Source organism: Aulonocara sp. 'chitande type north' Nkhata Bay, linkage group LG19 (assembly GCF_057382095.1).
Source record: "Aulonocara sp. 'chitande type north' Nkhata Bay isolate Kocher_YH1m ecotype deep benthic linkage group LG19, A_spYH_male_GT1.1, whole genome shotgun sequence".
Classification (NCBI taxonomy): Eukaryota; Metazoa; Chordata; class Actinopteri; order Cichliformes; family Cichlidae; genus Aulonocara; species Aulonocara sp. 'chitande type north' Nkhata Bay.
Window position 1 is genome coordinate 17,832,440 of NC_141362.1, and position 21,283 is coordinate 17,853,722.

The window sequence follows — 21,283 nt, forward strand, 5'->3', positions numbered from 1 at the left end:
AAAGTGATGCCTAACAACAAATTGAAAATCTCTTTTCAGACACCTCATGTTACAGTAGAACCACATGTTGACAGTCCCAACCCTGGTGATGAATTCACAGGGCACAAGCCCAGGAAAAATGTTCTGTTTCTTCTCTTCTCATGCCGTGCCTTCAGGCTTGGGATCTGTGGACTCTTTAAGCCCACCACTAGCTTTCCACACGAGTGAAATTTGGCTAAATTTGAAACAGGAGTTCAAGAGTTCTGTGCCCATGGTAAAAAAAAAAAGGGTCCATGGTGTGGAAGCTGCCTGGACAAGCCAGAGAAGGTGATCTTGAATGGGAGGTCAGTCACTTTAAATCAGCTAGCTTTTTGTTCATACCTCACATGCTTCAAAGTAAAAAGGTAAAAAAAAATTGCACTGTTCAAAATTTTATGGTTCAGTATAAAGAAATGTATTCATGAAATTTATTCTGAACTTGTGTTTTAACCATAGATTCTCCTTACAAGATGGAAATAACTTGTGGCTCTGAAAATCCCAGCCACAGTTTAGCTCATTTGGGCTGAATGTTGCTTTCACAGTGGTCAGTGTGAATTCACAGCACTCATAGAAGACCAGTGAGTTTGGAAAAAAAAAAAGCTTCTAGGTCTGAAAAGCAGCGTGGATGTGCCTTAAACCTGCATTTATTCTAATGGCCAGTAGGGGGTGATTCCTGTGGTTGCAAAAAAAGCCCAATTGTTTGAAAGTCTTTGAAAGAATGGTCCTAATTCCCACCTGATTTATTATCTGAGTAACATTTTATGGTCTCAATTAATAATTTCATGTCTTATAAAATACAACATGTTGTTAATTTTGTAAATCTTGATCCAGTGTAGAGGAAAAAAAGATAAAACAGGGTTGAACATGGCTACTTCCACGACGGCAGTGACGAAAATGCTCAATGGCTGACAACAACGGGCAGCAATATCCAACATCTTTTGTATACAGTATATGGTTTTAATTTAAATTGTGTTCATTTTTAACCCAATGAAATAAAGCTTTTAATGTGCCTCTTCTCTTACCCAAAAGGTGTTCCTCAAAAATGTCATTTTCTTTGCAAAACTGTACAAACCATCTTGAAAGCCTCCATATTTAAACTTACTTGTTTACATTCTAACACATTAAATTCTTATCCCTCCTACTCTTTTTAACAACTCACTCCTTCTCCTGTCACATTTTTTCTCAGTGCTCCCCAGAAGCTCACATGCACACTGAGCGAATGACTGCAATTAGGCACAGCAACACAAAACCTTTTGCTAATTATGGTATGTAAAACTTGATTATCCTGTTAATTGGAGTGAGTGTCACAACATATGTGGAGAACTTGAGCGGCATTAACAGCCCGCTTTTAGTCACAACATGAAGTGAAGCGCTAACCTTGCACTGTATGCCGTGTAAACAGGATAAATGGAGAAAGTATCACTGAATCATGCAGGATTACTCATGCTGTTGTCTTATTCAGGCTATTGTCAGTAATCATATTATTATTTGTAGCCAGAACAGCTAGAAAGCACAAAGTCTTCTCCTTGGCCTCATTTAGTATACATGCAATACACAATTTGAAGCACGGAAGCTTCCATATGCAGCTTGAGTGCCATTTCCAATATACTGATGCATAAAGGAATTGGCCTCACTGATGCACTGAGCTCTAAACGTCACATGAACCAGTGTCTGTGTCTCAGGTTGCTTTGTTTTGCTCTCCAGGTGTTAGTGAAATCACACAAACACACACGCACAAATGCTCACAGCTGCTGGGACAGATGTGGTAACACTGGGATGTGTGCACACTGAGTCAAGTCTGGCAGAAAACTGTGTGCGTGTGTGTCATGACTGTGGGGTTTTTATGCTGGCAGGTTCAAAGTCTGGTCGCACATGTGGCGGCTGAAAGAGCAGCTGGAGCCGCTTCAGTCAGTTTGAGAATACAGTGGGAAAGGTGGACGGGAAAACAAAAGCAGAGAGAAAATAGACAGAGATCACTCACACACTCTGACATGCATGCATGCACTCGCACGCACACACACAGAAACACACACACACAAAAAGAAATGAGTCACCAGCAAGTGTGTGAAAGGGCTTTAAGAGGCTCTAATTGCATCTGGTGAGAAATAAAATAGCAGCTTCTTGCTCAGATAAGGAAGAGGGGGAGGAAGACGGGTGAAAACGGAAGAAGAAAGCACGAGTGGAACTACACTACTCCCACCATTTCCTCCCTTCTCAGAACTAATTTATTGCCATTAACTTCCCAATATTAAATGTTAGGTGGCAATAAATTACATATACACACATTTTCCCCTTAAATAAAAGGAAAATCTTCTTTTGAGGTTATCTTAACAAGTGTTTCTAAGAGCTGGCATCTACTGTATGTGTGGCTCCACTTGATGGTGACATTTGCGTAATTTGAGCGGCGCTTCACCCCCGCTGCCAAACCCATTAACACCCAGTCTCTCCAGAGAACTCCATTTACGCAATGCTCCGGCACGGCGACGTCGAGGTGGCATCTATGCCAAGCATCTTCACTCGCCTTGCCTCTCTTCTGGCGCCACATGCTGAGCCTAATCCCGTGGTACGGTCCATGCACCGAGGAAGGGGGGCTCAGGGAGGAAGGGTGGCGCTCGGCAAGGCCATCTGGGTATCCCATCTGCAACACGGCGATGGCTGCGACTCGTTCGTTCTGGCAGCCTGCAGCGAGCGATTATGGACGACAGGCCCTGATGACAGGAGCGAGAGGCTCCCCAGACGTCTCGAATGACGCGGACCGCTGCTAATAATAGGATGCTGTTAAAGATGATTAGCTCGGTAACCTGGTTATGAAAGAAAGGTGGAGGGAGGGAGGGAGAGAGGGAGGGCGGTGGCCTAAAATAGGGCTTTTGTCGATGCCGGACAGCACGAAACCTGCTCTACAAATGTGTGTGCGCATGCGATGGTGAATGTAGATTGGGGGAAGCAGCAGCGACTCTGGTGAAAAGATGCTTTTGTCAAGTTCTCATGCTCAACTTGCTAAAGTGATAAAAGTCAGTGGGAAGCCTCTTTCTAAGGAGAGATTGTGGGATACAAACAGCAAAGTCACATGACAGATTTGGAAGGATTTGAGCTGTCTCTACTGTGTTTTTCTAGCCTACAAAGAAGACATTGTGCAACAGATTATCAAGCCAAAGCGATGATCTAAAGGTACATAAAGGATTGATTAAACCACATTTAAAACGAGATTATGCAACTGTGCTGTGAGGTAATTACTTGAGCTTCATAAATCAGTTGCTTTAGAGTTCCCTTAAAGAAAGGGAAACCTTTGAAACTATTACCTCTCAACCACATGTGAAGGCAAAAAAGTTTCTGTTTTGAAAGAAAGCCCTTGAGAATGAGACAAAAAGTCATCATAGACAGAGCTGAATACTAGTGGAAAAGATTCAAATGGTTTTGCTCGCAATACTTTCCTCCCCAGTTCTGATATCATAATTGTGTAGGAGAAGGGGATTTCAGATAGTGTCTAACTATCCACAACAAGCCAAAGCACAGACAGAAAGGGAGAGGAATGGGAAGAAATAACAGACACGTCTTCCGGTGAGTCATGATATGAGGTCCATTTTTGTTTTTCCATGTTTTTGTCATAGAATATAGCGTTACCACAAATGACTACCAGTCATAAAATCAGCATGAATGCTAAGTAGAGTCAGTGACATCTATCGCTGTGGAACAAGCAAGTTAAATCTTATATTTCCATCCATCCATTCCTGCATTCATATATCTCCACCTTCTCTGCATCACGGGTGGGGGGTTAAGAACCTATCCCAGCAGTCATAAAATTGAAAAATTCAGACAATTTTCATATTCAGCAGTTTTTAGTCTTTAACAGCTATTACATTTTTGGGGCACTCTTTGGGAAACCAGTCGATGTAATTTTAAAGTCAAGCTCAATAATTGTCATGTCTTTGTGGTCATAATGCTCTAAATCCTTTCAGTTGTTGAAAAGCCTGGATGCAACTGGACTCTTGCTACGGAGCCCTGCTGCTGGATAATGTTTTGGCATTTTCCTGCTGAAAGACACGGTGGCTCAGTGGTTAACACTGTTGAAAGCTCTGCAGGGCTGTAACTAGAAAGCTCTCAGTTACAACTAATTTTTATACACAACAACAGAAAGTGAAGATATATGTCATCGCTGCCTCTGCTTGCTACTTCTGAGACTCAAATGCGTGTGGGGCCCATTTCTGTAATATCTTAGCTTCCTTTTGTAACCAGGAAATTTTTCCTCTGGGTTGCGGTCTGTTTAAAATCACAGCAGCTGGAACAGATTCTAATAATAAACAATGAGAGCAACTAATTATTACTACCTGACTAAATTTTCTCCCTTTTTTTTTCGCCAATCTTTTTTTTTCCAGTGAATGCATGAAAGGAGGCTTGTGTGAAACCTCAGCTTAGCCAAGTATGACCAGAGGCTCAACATGGTCATGAATGAGGATTAGGACAGAAGCGGTTATATAGTCATATTTTTGGCAAAATTATGAAGGTTTGGAACATAGCGAGCACACAGATGGCCTCCGTGAAGTGGATTGGATTGCACAAGTAGTTTGAGAAGATTCCACAGACATTTTGATATTTCTTTGGACTACCAGGATCTATTCTAACAACATGAGTCCACAATAACCACACCCTCTGTTTTTTGTTTTGGGGAGAGGTTTTATGACTATTGTGTTACTATAGGTTTACTCTTTGTTCTGTATGGATACATCATACTGAGTAAACGTGTACTGAGGATTTCCAAATCTTTGAAATCTCAGCATGCAAAAGGTGCTCGGTAAATGATTTACTTTCTGACTTCAGAAACATGTGAGGAGGATATACTGGCTCACCTTTGTTGTCGCGAGCCATGCACATCGCCTGCAGGGACGTCTGTGGACTGATCTCCAGCTGGCATACCAGGACTTTTGTGTGGCTGATGGCTGGGAGAGCTTCCTGTAGCTCCTCTGCACCCAGCAGCATGTTGGCACCGGCCACAATTACAATGGCATTCTCACCTGTCCGTGAACGAACATAGAGACATGTGAGACTCCACTGGAATTTTCAAAATCATCAATATGCCATGACATGAGAAGAATGAAATGTAAATTTCAGTTTTTAAACTTTGGCCTACAAAGACAGGAAATATTTCTGTTTTCTAAGCAGCAATGATTTTCCACCGCAGGAACTTCTCCCTGAGACTAGGATGCTTTGGAGTGTATTTCAAGACAAATATATAAATATAGATACTGCCCCGGTTGCTGCTATCAGTTGGAAATAAGCATCAAAACATCTACCACATTGCTCAGGTGTATCTGAGCTTCCTAATGCATGTATTCCTTTGGAGGCACTGTTCTCTACATAGTTAAAAATGATAATAATTCACAGATTTTTTTCATTACTTTTCAACCACCTGAAATAAGATCCAGTTACATTTAAAATGCAAGTTTTATCTAAATACTTATTTTAACAGTTCAAACTGAACTTTGAAGCAAAGTGTGAGACCATTAGCAAACAGGAGAAATAGGTTTCTGACATATTTGAGTAGACTTCCATATGAAGACCCTATTTTTTCTTTCAAGCAGCAGTTTCCAAAGCTGATAGTTAACACTAAGTTAACAAAAACTTCAGTTGCTTTAATGGCCACTTGAGGCTGTCTATAAAAGTGTGTGAAATTAGTGAATTTTATTATGTTCAAAATAGTTGGTATGTATGTGTTTGTTACACCTGCACAGTTTATGGATGAAACATGCTAACCAATAATTTAGGAGGCCACTGTCTCATCCACAGATAGTCATTCGTGGCTCAAAAACCAACATGGCAAAGGGTAAAAGACTAATGTTGAGGTTTAAAACCAGTGGGAGAATTCACAGTGGTTATGTCCATGATTTTATCACACTTTTTTAATTGAATCTGAAATTCACTCAGTCAAATTATGCTGATTGGTGAGCGACAGCTGGACACCACATACCAGACAGTTACAGCAGTTAGCTGGTTTGATTTTACTTGACAGCTCACACTCTTTTTAGAGTGAGTTTCAGTTTCTTCCTTCTGGAAAGGCTTAATGTAGAACAACACAGTGTAAAAATAACTTTGTTTCAGCAGACATCATTCAGAGGAACAAATCTTAGCTTGTACATCTTGTATGAGTTCATTTTTTGGCAGAGTGTTGTATTTTATTTCTGTCTGTGTTTTCAAAATTGTGCATGTAAGGACAGATGACTCAACTCTGCAAACCAAATCTATCTACCGAAACAAATAAAGTAACATGAATCTCAGTAGTATCAGTTCTATAATAAAATTTTCACAAATTAATATTATAATTCTGTCTATGTAATATAGCTCAATGTCTTGTCAGTAAAAGTGTAAGGATAGTCAAAGAAAGTATTAGCTAGTGTAACATGTAACTGTAAAATACTGTAAAACAACTTCTTACTTGTGAAATTTTATTCCCTGTTCCCTTTCTTGTAGTGTTCCCTTCATTGGAATATCCAAAAGCAGAACAGAGTTTGTCATTTAATATAAGAATGACGCAAAACCCATACTCAGTTCCCTGAACAAGACGGCAGCAATAGAGATGTGCCATGTATGGGATTTCTAGGAACTAAAATAAGTTAAAGGGAAATTGTTTGTCTTTGCACCGGAAATGGCCATTTTTTCATTTGGCCAAGTCTATGAACTTTAGGAACCCCACTGAGGCATTTTAGACAGTCCATGCGAGTCATTTGGTTAATCCATATTCAATTTTAAAACAGCGAGACTGTAAAAAAGCCGGGGTGGTAGAGAAAGACTGAACATGAATAAATGAGAGGACTAGCGTTAACTACAACAAAGGAATTGGAAAAATAAATAATTAAGTCCCTAAGCGTGAGTCTTTTAGGCTGTGTGTAAATGGAAACAAACAACAGTATGAAGTTAACATAATTTCCTTAGGGATTCTGAACCTGTTATTTCCTTGAAAAAAAAAATATCTACGAGTAAAAAACATGTAACAAGCAAAAACTTTGGTGCAAAAGCACATCTGATGTGATGGTCAAGAGGTAAAATTGTTTTAAATTATAATCTTTAATAAATAATTAATTGTATTATAGTTTTGTATTATATGTATGTTTTTATTTTCTTTTGATTAATAATAATTTTTTAATATTTTTAATATTAAAAACTCAAATTTCTACATATTTTTTCAAAATAAAAAAAATAAAAAAATGCACATTCGGACAGCGTGAGGGTAGGGTTTGGGAGATCACCAATGATGACTTAAATCTCACAGGATGAAACACAAACTAAAGAATTTCATGTGATAATATTAAAGTATGCTATAATCTCTAAAAATTATGTTGAAGCTTTTTTTTTTTTAAATGACTGAATTAAGTGATCAAAGATATCATGATGATATTCATCCATCCACCTATTTTCTACCACTTGTCTGTGTAATGGGGACAGCGGTCTAAGCAGAGATGCCTAAGGCAGACATCACGGCATCAGCCGAAAAACATAATCTCTATTATTATTATTATTATTATTATTATTATTATTATTATTATTATTATTAAAAATGATATATTATTAAATTACTATTTTATATTTTCATATAAAATATTTTATTTTTATTTTATGTAGACAACACTCCATTTACATTAAAACTAAAGGCATTTCCTTGATATTGTTATTTAATTTCGCATCATTTCTAAGTACACTGTAATTTGAGGGGTTTTTTTTTGTTTTGTTTTGTTACCTGTTACAAACGTGATCTCAAATTCAAATTCAAATTTTTTTGAATCTCTGATATTCGGTTGTTTTTTAAAAAATATATTTTTATTACTCATCACATCCTTAAATTACGGTGGCTGGGAAGTGCAAAGCGCAACAAATTAAAAAACGGCAACAAATTAAAAATCCACAACAAATTAAAAAACGGCAACAAATTAAAACTCCACAACAAATTAAACAACTGCAACAAATTAAAAAACGGCAACAAATTAAAAATCCACAACAAATTAAAAAAACGCAACAAATTAAAAATCCACAACAAATTAAAAAACCGCAACAAATTAAAAAACCGCAACAAATTAAAAATCCACAACAAATTAAAAAACCGCAACAAATTAAAAAACCACAACAAATTAAAAATCCACAACAAATTAAAAAACCGCAACAAATTAAAAAGCCACAACAAATTAAAAATCCACAACAAATTAAAAAACCGCAACAAATTAAAAATCCACAACAAATTAAAAAACCGCAACAAATTAAAAAACCGCAACAAATTAAAAAACCGCAACAAATTAAAAATCCACAACAAATTAAAAAACCGCAACAAATTAAAAAACCACAACAAATTAAAAATCCACAACAAATTAAAAAACCGCAACAAATTAAAAATCCACAACAAATTAAAAAACCGCAACAAATTAAAAATCCACAACAAATTAAAAAACCGCAACAAATTAAAAATCCTTGACGGAAAGGGATTGTCTGAAATACCGGAAGTGGAGAGTGATGTCACGAGAGGGGGCGTGGCCAGGATTTTTGGTTGAGGCGCCATGTTTCTGGGCCGAACAAAGCGCTAGCGAAAGAGGAGCGAAAGTACACGGATAACACCAGCTATGGTTCGTACTTGCTGTGCAGTCGGTTGTAAAGTTAGATCGCACGACCGGCAAGGGAATAAGGTTGAAAATGGTTTATCTTTTCATTCTTTCCCCACCTGGAAGCAACATGAGGCAGCTCATGTATCGGATGTTACCAAAAGAAGGCGTCTAGTCTGGATAGCAGCTGTGAGACCAGCTGATATCCAGTTCTCTTCCTTCTCCAAATATCTGTTGGTGTGCTCCAGACATTTTCATTCCGGTAAGTTATAGATATGTTCATATCACTCTTTATCGGTCTTTTAAGTCTGACATCACTAGCCATGTCTTGGCTCAAACTCCCAAGAGCACCTGCAGGTCCATAAATCACACGATCACTGTGGCATCACTGAGTGTTGAAAAACTATCTAAAGTCTTTCATCTGTAATAAAATGATCAGCGTTCTGCTCTACCATGTGTAACAATTGAGTTTATCATCCAGGCATCCATGAAAACGAAATTAGCAGGAAGTTAGCTCGCTAGATTCCATCTAAATACAATATAGCATGTCCTAACTGAGGGATTTTGGAAACAAAGTCAAACGTACAGCTCTGCTATCACTTCCAACATAAATGAAGACAGAAAACTAAACAGCAGTGACGTTTGTAGGGTACTGAAGTTTGGCTAGCTGGTGTAAAACGATGTGCTACGTGACCGTTAGCGACACAGCTATGTTAGCATAATATAAACACTAACTTTTTCCACTTGATAAAAGTTATCGTGAGGATTCTCGGTGGTCAGGAACAAATGCTGGTGGCAGGATGCTGTAAACGGACCAAACTTCAGCCAGGAGAACAACTGAGATAATCCATCCACAAGGATGAATAGGATTAGTCATTCATATACTGCTGCATGGGCTGGGCTGTAGCTACATCGTAAGGTTTTAAAAACTGAGCTTTCAAATGATTAGTGGTGATAGAAGCAGTGGGAGGCCAACAGTGATCACTTACTGTTTTTAGGAGTTTTTTGAGATTAAATAGAAGACAATACAAAACATTAAACATGTTAACAACACAAAACCCATATTAAACGCAGACTACTTCAGGCCTGGAAGCAGGATTTGTCACACCATCACTTAAAGACCAGATAGCCTATTAGTTTTCTTTTCGATGCACTCTGAGGTCATAGCAAATTAGAAAAAAAAAACATCCTAATGAGTGATTTTGCAGAACTACGTGCTATTTATAGACTTGCTAATTATTTGGCATTATTGCAGCAGACCAGCCAATGAAATGGATGAAACATCGTGACTGGGTTCCAGCGCTACACAAGGGACCTGCTTCAAACATACCACCATGCCAATCAGATTACTTCTTCCATGTGAGGGTGAAGAGGTGACCCTTCTGGATAAGATGGTGAAGGTTTGCTGCCGTTTTGATGAACAGTGTGGTAGTAAAACCAGGGGAAAATGAAACTTGCTCCTGTTAAATATTCTTAAGTCTTGTGCTGTATAAATAGCAGTAACTTTTCAGAAGATAAATTGAAGTAATTGATAGTAAATTAAGTAGTGTTAGTAGTGGGTGATATCGTGTAAATGCTGTCATGATTTTGTGTAAACATTTTGTCTTTTATAAACTATAAATGACATGGATTCTACATTGTAACTGATGTGATGTTCTATAATAAAAAAGAGGCAAAAATTAGTTTGTTTCTTTATTGAACTTTTGAACAGTGGTACTCAGTCAGTACATATTCAGTAAATGCAAATTATTTACATGGCAGTGCACTTCAGGCATAAATCTAGACCCTTATATAAAACATTATGGGTCATTCCCACAACCCACAGCTTTACTGTGCTCCAGCAAAGTATCCAATAGCAGTGACAACTCCTCCACAGTAGCAGGTGGGATTTTTCTTTTTTGAGGACGGCTCCTTATACCTTTCAATACGGATGGTCTGTTTATGTTTTGATCCAGAGCCGTTTTTGGGCAGCTGAAGAGGAGAAGTCTATCTTATGGCCAACCTCTGGCTGTATCTTGGTCATATTACCCAGCAAAACCCAGTATGCAGGTTCATCTGTAACAGCCCTTGTGCCACAGATCCGCATTGTTGCTTCTACTTTAAAAAGAAGAACAGCGACATGGCTGCAGGTCTCCACGACTCCGGCCATACAGGTGCAGTGGGCGGCTTCAACCTTCCCTGTGATGCTCACAATGACCCATGGCTGCAATGCTGGTTCATTCAGTCTTTGAGAGTGCAGTACCTGAAACATACAAGTTACTAGTTAATTTAAAGACATAGACTCTAATGAGCTAAGGCCAACATAAATGTGTTTTATCTACTTTCAAATCCATTTATCATAAATGTAACAAAGTGTTTAGAAAGTTAGCACATACATGTAATTTTCCATTTTTTTTATGTATCCATCTATAGAACGCTGCATGTTATATTCCAAATCTGACTGTTCTCTTTCAGAAACCTGACTTCAGAAAATGAAACTAAAGTATGTAATCACTTTATGGAGAAAGCATAAAGTTTGACTTTAGGTGACAATTATGGACACGTAATATGATAAGGAGATTCTGCAGGTCATTAATCAATGTATTATAGTAAAAAATGTATTTTTGTGACAAAGGACAAACACGGAAGCAAGATATGTAATTAGGATTATTTCTAATAAATATAAATAAATAATTGCAATTTCTTTAACCACTGAGAATAACTAAATCCTTCAGGACAATGTCACATCAATGCACTGAACTCACTATGGCTACGTTCACACTGCAGGTCTTAATGCTCAATTCCGATTTTTTTGTCTGCTTGTTCACACTACAAATAAAATGTGACAGCAAACGTGCTCCTTTGTGAACCCTCAAAGTGGCCCACATATGCAAAAGCAGATGTCACACACAACACGCTCTGTTTAGACCCAGACCAAACAGTATTGTTTGACTGATGGCCCTTAAATATAAAGACTTGTTTCAGACTTTGCTTTAAGTTATTTTGTTATTTACATATGGCCTAATAATTATCCTTATTGCAATTTTAGAGAGGAGCGGTGCTTCAAAGGATATGCAGATTTCTGTCAGAATCTGCAGATTATACAGTATAAATAAAATGTTCATGTTGTCTTCCCAACAGTTTCACTAACATCTACACGGGATGGACACGAAGCACCGTTGTTCCTGACCACCGAGAATCCTCACGATAACTTTTATCAAGTGGAAAAAGTTAGTGTTTATATTATGCTAACATAGCTGTGTCGCTAACGGTCACGTAGCACATCGTTTTACACCAGCTAGCCAAACTTCAGTACCCTACAAACGTCACTGCTGTTTAGTTTTCTGTCTTCATTTATGTTGGAAGTGATAGCAGAGCTGTACGTTTGACTTTGTTTCCAAAATCCCTCAGTTAGGACATGCTATATTGTATTTAGATGGAATCTAGCGAGCTAACTTCCTGCTAATTTCGTTTTCATGGATGCCTGGATGATAAACTCAATTGTTACACATGGTAGAGCAGAACGCTGATCATTTTATTACAGATGAAAGACTTTAGATAGTTTTTCAACACTCAGTGATGCCACAGTGATCGTGTGATTTATGGACCTGCAGGTGCTCTTGGGAGTTTGAGCCAAGACATGGCTAGTGATGTCAGACTTAAAAGACCGATAAAGAGTGATATGAACATATCTATAACTTACCGGAATGAAAATGTCTGGAGCACACCAACAGATATTTGGAGAAGGAAGAGAACTGGATATCAGCTGGTCTCACAGCTGCTATCCAGACTAGACGCCTTCTTTTGGTAACATCCGATACATGAGCTGCCTCATGTTGCTTCCAGGTGGGGAAAGAATGAAAAGATAAACCATTTTCAACCTTATTCCCTTGCCGGTCGTGCGATCTAACTTTACAACCGACTGCACAGCAAGTACGAACCATAGCTGGTGTTATCCGTGTACTTTCGCTCCTCTTTCGCTAGCGCTTTGTTCGGCCCAGAAACATGGCGCCTCAACCAAAAATCCTGGCCACGCCCCCTCTCGTGACATCACTCTCCACTTCCGGTATTTCAGACAATCCCTTTCCGTCAAGGATTTTTAATTTGTTGCGGTTTTTTAATTTGTTGTGGATTTTTAATTTGTTGCGGTTTTTTAATTTGTTGCGGTTTTTTAATTTGTTGTGGATTTTTAATTTGTTGCGGTTTTTTAATTTGTTGTGGATTTTTAATTTGTTGCGGTTTTTTAATTTGTTGTGGATTTTTAATTTGTTGAGGTTTTTTAATTTGTTGCGGTTTTTTAATTTGTTGTGGATTTTTAATTTGTTGTGGATTTTTAATTTGTTGCGGTTTTTTAATTTGTTGCGGTTTTTTAATTTGTTGTGGATTTTTAATTTGTTGCGGTTTTTTAATTTGTTGTGGATTTTTAATTTGTTGTGGTTTTTTAATTTGTTGCGGTTTTTTAATTTGTTGTGGATTTTTAATTTGTTGTGGATTTTTAATTTGTTGTGGTTTTTTAATTTGTTGTGGATTTTTAATTTGTTGCGGTTTTTTAATTTGTTGCGGTTTTTTAATTTGTTGTGGATTTTTAATTTGTTGCGTTTTTTTAATTTGTTGTGGTTTTTTTAATTTGTTGCCGTTTTTTAATTTGTTGCGGTTTTTTAATTTGTTGTGGATTTTTAATTTGTTGCCGTTTTTTTATTTGTTGTGGATTTTTAATTTGTTGCCGTTTTTTAATTTGTTGTGGATTTTTAATTTGTGGCCGTTTTTTAATTTGTTGCGCTTTGCACTTCCCAGCCACCGTATTAAATAGCTAAACGCATGATATTGATTTAATAGACATTTTAAACACTAAAGTGCCACTTTCAGCCTCACCTACTACCTCGCCTCTCATAGATGTTTTTAATATCCTCACCGTTTTCAACAGAAATTGCTCCCCATGTGGAAAGGCTCACAGTTAAACACACAACTGTCCATACATCTTATTGTGTGGACATCACAGATGCATATGTAGTGAAATTCAAGTCTAAAACTGACACCACAGTTTAAAATAACTTTTTTTTAGTTCAGGTTAATCCCCTTTTTGTGCCAGGGAAACAAAGAAATCTTCCCTATATAAAGTTTTTCATCTCTTCATTGCAAAATATTTGAACTCACAAAATATACATACTGGCCATGAACATTGGTAAAAGGCATCCTTTATCATTTGATATCAGCTGATACATCTTTGCGTTCCTGGTGGATACTCGGGAGGGCTTGACGCTGGTGTTCGTCCAAGTGTTTTTATGACTATAAACAGGTGTTATAGCAGTAGTGACTCAGTCGGCTGAGCTGTCCTGTGTGTGTATTAAAAAAAACAGTGCACTCACAGGCCCCCATGCACTCTAGGCTGTACATAGAGGAGGCCATGTGAGCGAGGCTGTAGGTTAGCGGTAGAATTTACCTGCATCGTCGACAGTGATGGAGGCAGCTCCTGTGACTGCATCAGAGCTCTGCTTCACAAATTCTGCAACAGAGAATGAAAGTATTTGTTTGTTCCTGCAAAATGGAATATTCACCATACATACCTCTGGCAAGTAAAATGTTAAAATAGAAACCCTACCAACTGTCAGAACTCAGAGCAGAACTTCAGTAGCTTCAGTATTAACAAAGCCAAATGATTTAACAATAGGGAGAACTTGCCAGTGTATCCAAAAAACCTTGAAAAGAATTGGCAAAATGCAGACTGAAAAAGGTTGGCTCTGAATGTGAACTTATTGCAATGCACCATGAAAATGGAAACCAATTTGGCACGCAACGTGGAAAAACCCTCTTTCTTACCTGTGTGGACGCCGTTGTCCTTGAAATTCTGGATGTAATTGTCTCCAAAGAAGTCTTTTCCAACCTAGAAAAGATTGAAGGCAAAACGATTACAACAAAGAGAGTGTCAAGCTGGGTCAGACTTGGTTAGCGGCAACTTTTGAAAAGTGGTATACTCAAATCTCTGTTGGGCTGGATTTTCGTGTGCCCTGCCAGCATACTGGCATGGTGCCGCCGCCGAAGATGTGCAAAAACGAACACACAAAAGTCAACAAACGCACACACGCGCAAACACACGACCAGCTGCGCCAAGCCTTGAAGACACGATAACCCCGCCTTCACGCCTCTTCATGCCCACCTCGCTTTCGTTTTCTTTCCCTCCTGCCCCTCTTCCCCTGATCCGCTCTGGGATGTCCACATCTGTAGCTACTTTGGGTTGTGGAAGGGGTCCCCACCTTGCCCCGAGGCGCTTACTTCGAACCCACGCTTTCCAAAAAACGTGCCAAAATGCGGGCACTTCTAACTGCCTGTGATGATGGGTTGGGATGGTATTGGCTGCTTGGCCCCATTCTCTTTGAAGAGCGGCCTTCCATCTTGGCTGTTTTTGACAAGCCCGGGTGTCTATTTTTGGGTTCTCCCCATGCCCGGAGAGCTCCTCCCGCACTGGGTTGTTATCGATCGGGCCTCTTTGTTCTGACAGAGGTGGGGCTTTGGTGCTTTAGTGCTCAGGTTGAAAGGCCATGCTGAGCTTACTGATTGGAGACTCAGGGTTGCACGATATGGGAATAAGCTTGTTTGAAGGCGCGCAAGTGTAGGTGGGCGTATGCATGTGGTACGGTATTGATCAAGAGAAAATGAAGGATGGAGAGTCGATGGAGTGAAATGACTGAAGTGTGAACGAAGCTAAAAGGTTTTGAAGAGTTGTTAAATAGTTGGTGGGCTTTGGTAGCTGATGGCTGATTATCTGCACTGAGTAAGATGTGGACGAGCCAAAGGGTGGACAAGAAAAAGTGTTTCTTTTTAAAAAGAGAGAACACATATTAATGCTAAAATCCAACAAAAACTCCAAACTTTGACTGGGGTGCCATACCTTGCAGACCATAGCAGTTTTGACTCCAAGTCTGGCAGCCTGTATGCACTGGTTGGCCCCCTTTCCTCCAAAACCGATGAAGAACTTGTGACCATGGATGGTTTCCCCTGCTTTGGGTAGCCTTGGTGCCTTGCTGAGAGAAAACACAGTGTGTAACTATAGTATTTACAAAGAGAAACCCCTCATGGGATTGGGAAAATAAAAAATGAAGGATTCCTCTACTTGAAGGAATGCTTTGGTTGGTTTTTTTCATCTCTTCATACTGCACATAACAGTTGGAAAACCTTCCATCAAAGTTAAAAAAAATGTTTTGTTTGGCACTGCGAGTGTCAAAATGTGAAGAAAACCCTTCAGGGCTCAAATCCTTCCCTAGTTAAGCTATTTATTTATCACTGCAAAGCGTGCAAAACCACACAAACAAAGTTTTTTTGTGGAGTCTGCTGAGGATTATATCTTTTGAAGGTCTTTCACTGAGAGGTCAACTTAATGCAAACATTGCTGGAATGAATGGAAACTTGTTTCCTTCAGTGTTTTTTCCCTGTCTTTTTTCAAAAAGAAACTTGCTTTATAGATTTAAAATGTACTTTTGTACCTAGACATTCAGCCAGATGTGCCAATACAAGTGTCTCCAAATTTGCAAATGATGCAACCATTGAATCCCACAGATGTCTCAACTTGACACTGGCTGTGCACGTAACGCCTGAGTCATGAGATTTGGTCAAGTCCAGCCCCTGCCCTCGAGGTTGATATGCCACAGGTGGGTGCCCTCAGGAGGAGCTGTCTGTGCCCTAATTCTTCCAATCACAGAGCCAGAATGGGTAATGAGTAACAGTGCATAGACAGCAGACAGCTTCATGTTGTATGTCAGGACTCTGCGGTTTGGCTCTGGGCAGTGCTGGACTGAGGCCAAAGGGTTTGCGGGTGGCAAAATGTTGTCATAAACTTGTTTTCCTCCCTGTTGTTGCTCTTTTTCGTGCCTTTGTGCGCGTTTGTGTGTGTATGTCAGCGTGTTTGTGGCAGGTGTGCTGTTACAGTAAGTTCACTCAATCCCAGGATTTCCAGCAACTGAGAAGCCGGTGGCAAACACTAGAGGTTGTTCTAAATGCTGCTGTTTTTGCACAACCGTGTGAAAACAACTGACATACCCCAGGCTATAACTGGATGTAAGGTCAGTCAGGCTAAAACGTGGTAAGAAGGAAACAGAACAAAGGTTTAACACATAAAACACACACATTTACACACACACACACACACACACACACACACACACACACACACACACACACACACACACACACCTCTTTAAGGAGGCTAAATCAGTTGACCAGAGTGCAAAAACATAACACAGTCAGAAGTAGAAGCAGAAGCTGTTTTTAAAAAGTTTCCCACCTGTGTCAGCACCATGCAACTCTTGAATAAGAACAGCACTGACACTGACACATTTTAATCAAGTGTCAAAAACCCAGAAGTGTGATTTTTTTTTGTGCCTAAAGGCAAAAAAGGCAGAAAGAAAAAAATCACAAAGTCAGCATTACAATACAGAAGCTAGAAAGAAAAGGGAGGCAGTCATGTCATCTGCCATTAAGACAGTTTGTTTTGGTAGCACAGAGGCTCACCGCGAGGTTTCACAGCTCACAGTGGCAAAAGAAAATCCCAGAAACAGTTTGACAGAAAACCACCTCTGAACCACAATGTGCCATTCAGAGACTTTGTTTTATTTGCATAGATTACCAAATCAAAACACACCTTAAGCCCAGGCAAGCTGTCTCCTGATGTCAGACAGCCAAGCTAACTTGTTGCTTGCAAAACCTTGCAATATCTATGTACCTATATCCATATTTATATAATGTATCACAGATGATAAGGATAAGCAGAAGTGTACAGTTCTACTACTGTTTACATTCAGGGGTGCCATCATTCCTAAATTGATGCATTGTGAGTCTGCTCTGACTTTCCGAGTGGGAAACCTGAGTTCAGGGGGCGTTCCACAAAATTTCAACTGGGAACATGGAATTTCAGACTAATTCAGGAATGCACCATTAATTTCACACAGTTTTTTTTCCTCCTGGCTCTGTACACTGTCACTGGGAACATTGCCCTTATAAGGTCATCTAAGGCACACAGATGCCCCACCCACCTCCTGTTCAAATGTTGCACATACCAGGGGCAGCCAATCAGAAGACATCTGGCTTAAAGGGAGAGTGACCTTCAAAGGGAGAGGATCTAAAAGGGCTTTTTTCAGACTGGATGAACTGAGGGGCTGTAGCAAGATGCAATAATAGAACAATAAGGATTATTTCGAAGTGTGAATCACTCAAAGCTACTCTAATTAGAACACAGGAATAAAAATAAGGAACTGGAAGTGAGCAAAAATAAAAGTCCACTCTAAATTCTAGTACCAAAGCAATGCAAGAGTCATCATAGGGTGCTTTAAAACATAATTGAAACTCAGTGATACTGTAGGAGCAGCACCTGGTGACAGTGGTGAGAGAGAAAACTTTTCCTAACAGATGTAACCTATAAAAGAACTAGGCTCTGGAGCCAGTTGGAGCAAGGGGAAAGCATAAATAAAAAGTGTCCAAAGAGGCATTTGTGGAAGACCAGAGTAGCATACAAAATACAGAAATCCCCATAGTTTTATTTAGACAGTTTCATGGAGATGTGATGCAAATATTTACAGAGACCAAGACGTCTAAATGACTGTGAGTCAGCCTCCTTTACAGTGTTTTGTTTTTGCTGTATTACCAGTTGGAATTTCTTAAACTTTGCCCCTGATAAATAACCCCCTATAATTATTCTAAGTTACCAAAAAACTGATATGTATGGTATGCATGGCAAAACTACAACACAAAACACAACACTTTAAAATGAATGTAATAACTCCAAAGTGAAATAGCTGCATTGAAAGCGCATTTTGTGCAAGTCTTACAATAGAGTTACAACAATAATATTTAAAGGGATGGCACAAGATGGTAGAGGCAAATAAAAATGTCAGATTGTAGTAAATAAACAAACATACCAGACTTTTTCTGAATTTTGTTGACTAAAACTTAACATGTTTAAAGCCTGCTACAAAAGTAGTTTTGGTCTCTACAGTTAATTTCTTCCTTCGTAAAAAGTCCATGATTGATGGTTTCTTTCAATAACTCATGCATTTACATTTTATTAAGGTTTGCATTTTTAGGATTAGAGCTACTTTTATTTATCGCTTCGGACTCTGTAAGGCTTCACCTCTGTTAACTAGAGTCACTGAACTGGTCCGCTATACCATGACTGTAGTGTTGGTGCATTTTGGATGCAGTTGCCTGACAAATAATATTACTTTCTAACTGTACTAACAGATGTCTAAGATTTCCAGTTTTGTTGGGAGAAATCTTTGGTTTTTATTAATCTGTTATATAGCACTAATTAACAGGTATCCATGTCTCTCTGTTGACCCTGTGTTGTTGTGTTGAGATGGTGATGGTTACAAAGCTAAAGTCAAAGCTTAAACAGATGGATGACTTAACAGTGGCAACATTTCTTGTTGTGTTGAACGGTTTAAAGGCTGTGTGGAAGAGCATTAATCCGCATCCTTCCTACAAAGGTCCCTTATCAATGCCCAAATTTCATTTTTAATCAAAACATTCAGGAAACTGATGTTAGTGACAAAGTGCCAATTTGGCTTTCCAAAAACTGTTAAAAAAATGAATAAATAAGTAATGAGCCTAACTATTGTGGATGACGGTCTTACTCCACATTTGGCCGACAGCCACCTGAAGCCGGATGAGTGACAGGTAAGATAAACAGATTTCCAAATTCCTAAATAAACCCACCCACGCCTGTTCAAGCCCAGAGAGACACTTAGCTATTGTTGTCTGCGGTGAGTGTACCAAACAAACAGGGCGGTTATGTGCTAAAGTGCAACCTTAGTGCATTTTCTCCCACGGAACCAAGAGGCCAAAAGCAGGTGTGCAGTGACGTGAAGTGTTTGCTTTCAGGCTGGCCCTCATTTCCCTCTCCCTCCATCTCCATTAAAGTCATTTCTCAGCTGCTGGTGAGCAACAGGGGGGAAGCAGACATGGACAAAAACAAGCTGATATGATGTTTTTGTTTAGATTTTTCTGGGGGGTTTTCTGGGGAAAGTTAGAAATGTCTTTCCAGTTCCAAGCACAACTTCCAAAGTGAACTTGCAAAATAGGATGAGGGAGGTCATGCTTTCATTTTTATTAATTGAAACTTTATTAAACTACAGAACAGTGGATATTGGGTGGTTGTATTAAACATAATAAACATTTTAACTGAAGTGTAATAACCTTCAGCTCTTATTATGACTCAGACAAGTGGTTGTTTTTCCAAGTTCACGCATGGCTCAGAGGATAATATTATGTGCTCATCTTATATAATTCTCCTTGTCCACAAAGGTCCTTTTAGCTGACGTTCCAGTAAATCAGAACAAGGTGAGCAGATTTAACAAAGAACAGGCTGAGTGAGGACAGCATACCTTACATGGACATGGCGAAATGCTCCACCAACAAGAGGTGCAGTGTGTGAGTATACGTGGGTGTTTATATTTGTGTGGTCACACCATTTGTTGGAGTCACATGTGTGATGCCATTTTTTACGTGGTGGTCTATATCAGGCTTGGCAAACCAACAATTTCAGAACACGGGAAATACAAATAATAAAATTAACCTTTATGATGATTTGCTAGAATGTCTAAAGTTTAGCAATACATATGTTTTTCCTCATCTCATATTCTTAGCTTAAACATTAAATGTACATCGTTTTATTCCTGTGTAGGCCTTACCCATCATTTTGTTATATTTGGCTTCCAAGAAGCCACACTATTTTAAAGCAAGAACTCTCCAGGGTTTCTGAAGGTCTTTAAGCAATTTGTTACTAGCAGAATATCACAAAAAACATATATGTTGTTCCCATTCCTTTAGTTGTATCTACAGCTACTAAGAACTGAACATTTAGCATACCTCTGCCTGGTGTGCAATGTGTTCTTAAAAAATTCAGGGAAGTGGAGAAGTGGAGGGCATAATAAGTAGCAGTACTAAAAAATATCTACAGCAGATGAACAGTATTGAAAAAATGTTCTCAAGGCCTGACACAGACCTGAGAGATTCCTATGGCACTGAAGCCTCATAAGAAATGGTTTCAGTGGAGAATGCCTATCAAGAACCCATCCTTAAGGAGGGGAAACAGGCAGAGCTGGCTGAAGTAGTACGGCTCTTTAATTTCTCCTATTTTTTAAGCAAAATTAAAGACATGAAGGTTGGCTCGAGCCTTTTGCACAGAGTGATGAGTGATGTTAAAAGCTGAGTGCTTGCTGACCTCCAGCCCAGTGGAGCTTGTTCTTCAGCAAGTAACAAAAGCAACAATAAGCACTCAGGTTTGTAGTAAAGAAGCATCCGTTTCTACCATTAAAAGCTAGAGCGATCAATTTGAAGCGTCTTTGGGCTTTCAACTTTGCTGTGTGTTACAGCTTTGTGTTAATGCTTAAACACTCCAAGAAAGATTGTATGCATGTCTTCATTAAGGTAGAGATTTGTGATTTTATTAACTGTTAACAATGAGAAGTGTGACAAATGACTTTCTTCAGGGAGTCATTAAGTATTACTTACAAAAAACAGTAATGTAATATATATTATTTCTCAGTAACTCCAAGACTGCTAAGAAATGAAGTACATTCTTACTGTTTTCACAGAAATGTATTAAGTGTTGCAGGTCTGGTGTTTTCAAGGAGGAAGATATCACCAATGATCTTCAGTTGCTGCTGCCCACCAAGAAATAAGGCAAAGGTTACAAGGCCATGCCAAACAATGTAACATCCATC

General features: G+C 39.0%; 1 protein-coding gene and 1 long non-coding RNA gene across 2 annotated transcripts in view; one reads left to right on the plus strand and one right to left on the minus strand.

Annotated features, from left to right (window-relative positions):
* The window catches only part of rbks (ribokinase), a 62,243-nt gene that overhangs the window by 26,247 nt on the left and 14,713 nt on the right, over positions 1-21,283 (minus strand). The window contains exons 3-6 of the mRNA XM_086276037.1: positions 15,460-15,592; positions 14,391-14,454; positions 14,014-14,076; positions 4,863-5,027 (exon numbers count right to left, since the gene is read on the minus strand). Of these exons, the coding sequence (XP_086132163.1) occupies positions 4,863-5,027; positions 14,014-14,076; positions 14,391-14,454; positions 15,460-15,592 (425 nt within the window). The remainder of the gene's footprint in view (positions 1-4,862; positions 5,028-14,013; positions 14,077-14,390; positions 14,455-15,459; positions 15,593-21,283) is intronic.
* LOC147306774 (uncharacterized) lies at positions 2,887-7,099 on the plus strand. The gene is made up of 2 exons (XR_015126517.1): positions 2,887-3,576; positions 4,392-7,099. It is a non-coding gene; the product is annotated as an uncharacterized LOC147306774 (long non-coding RNA).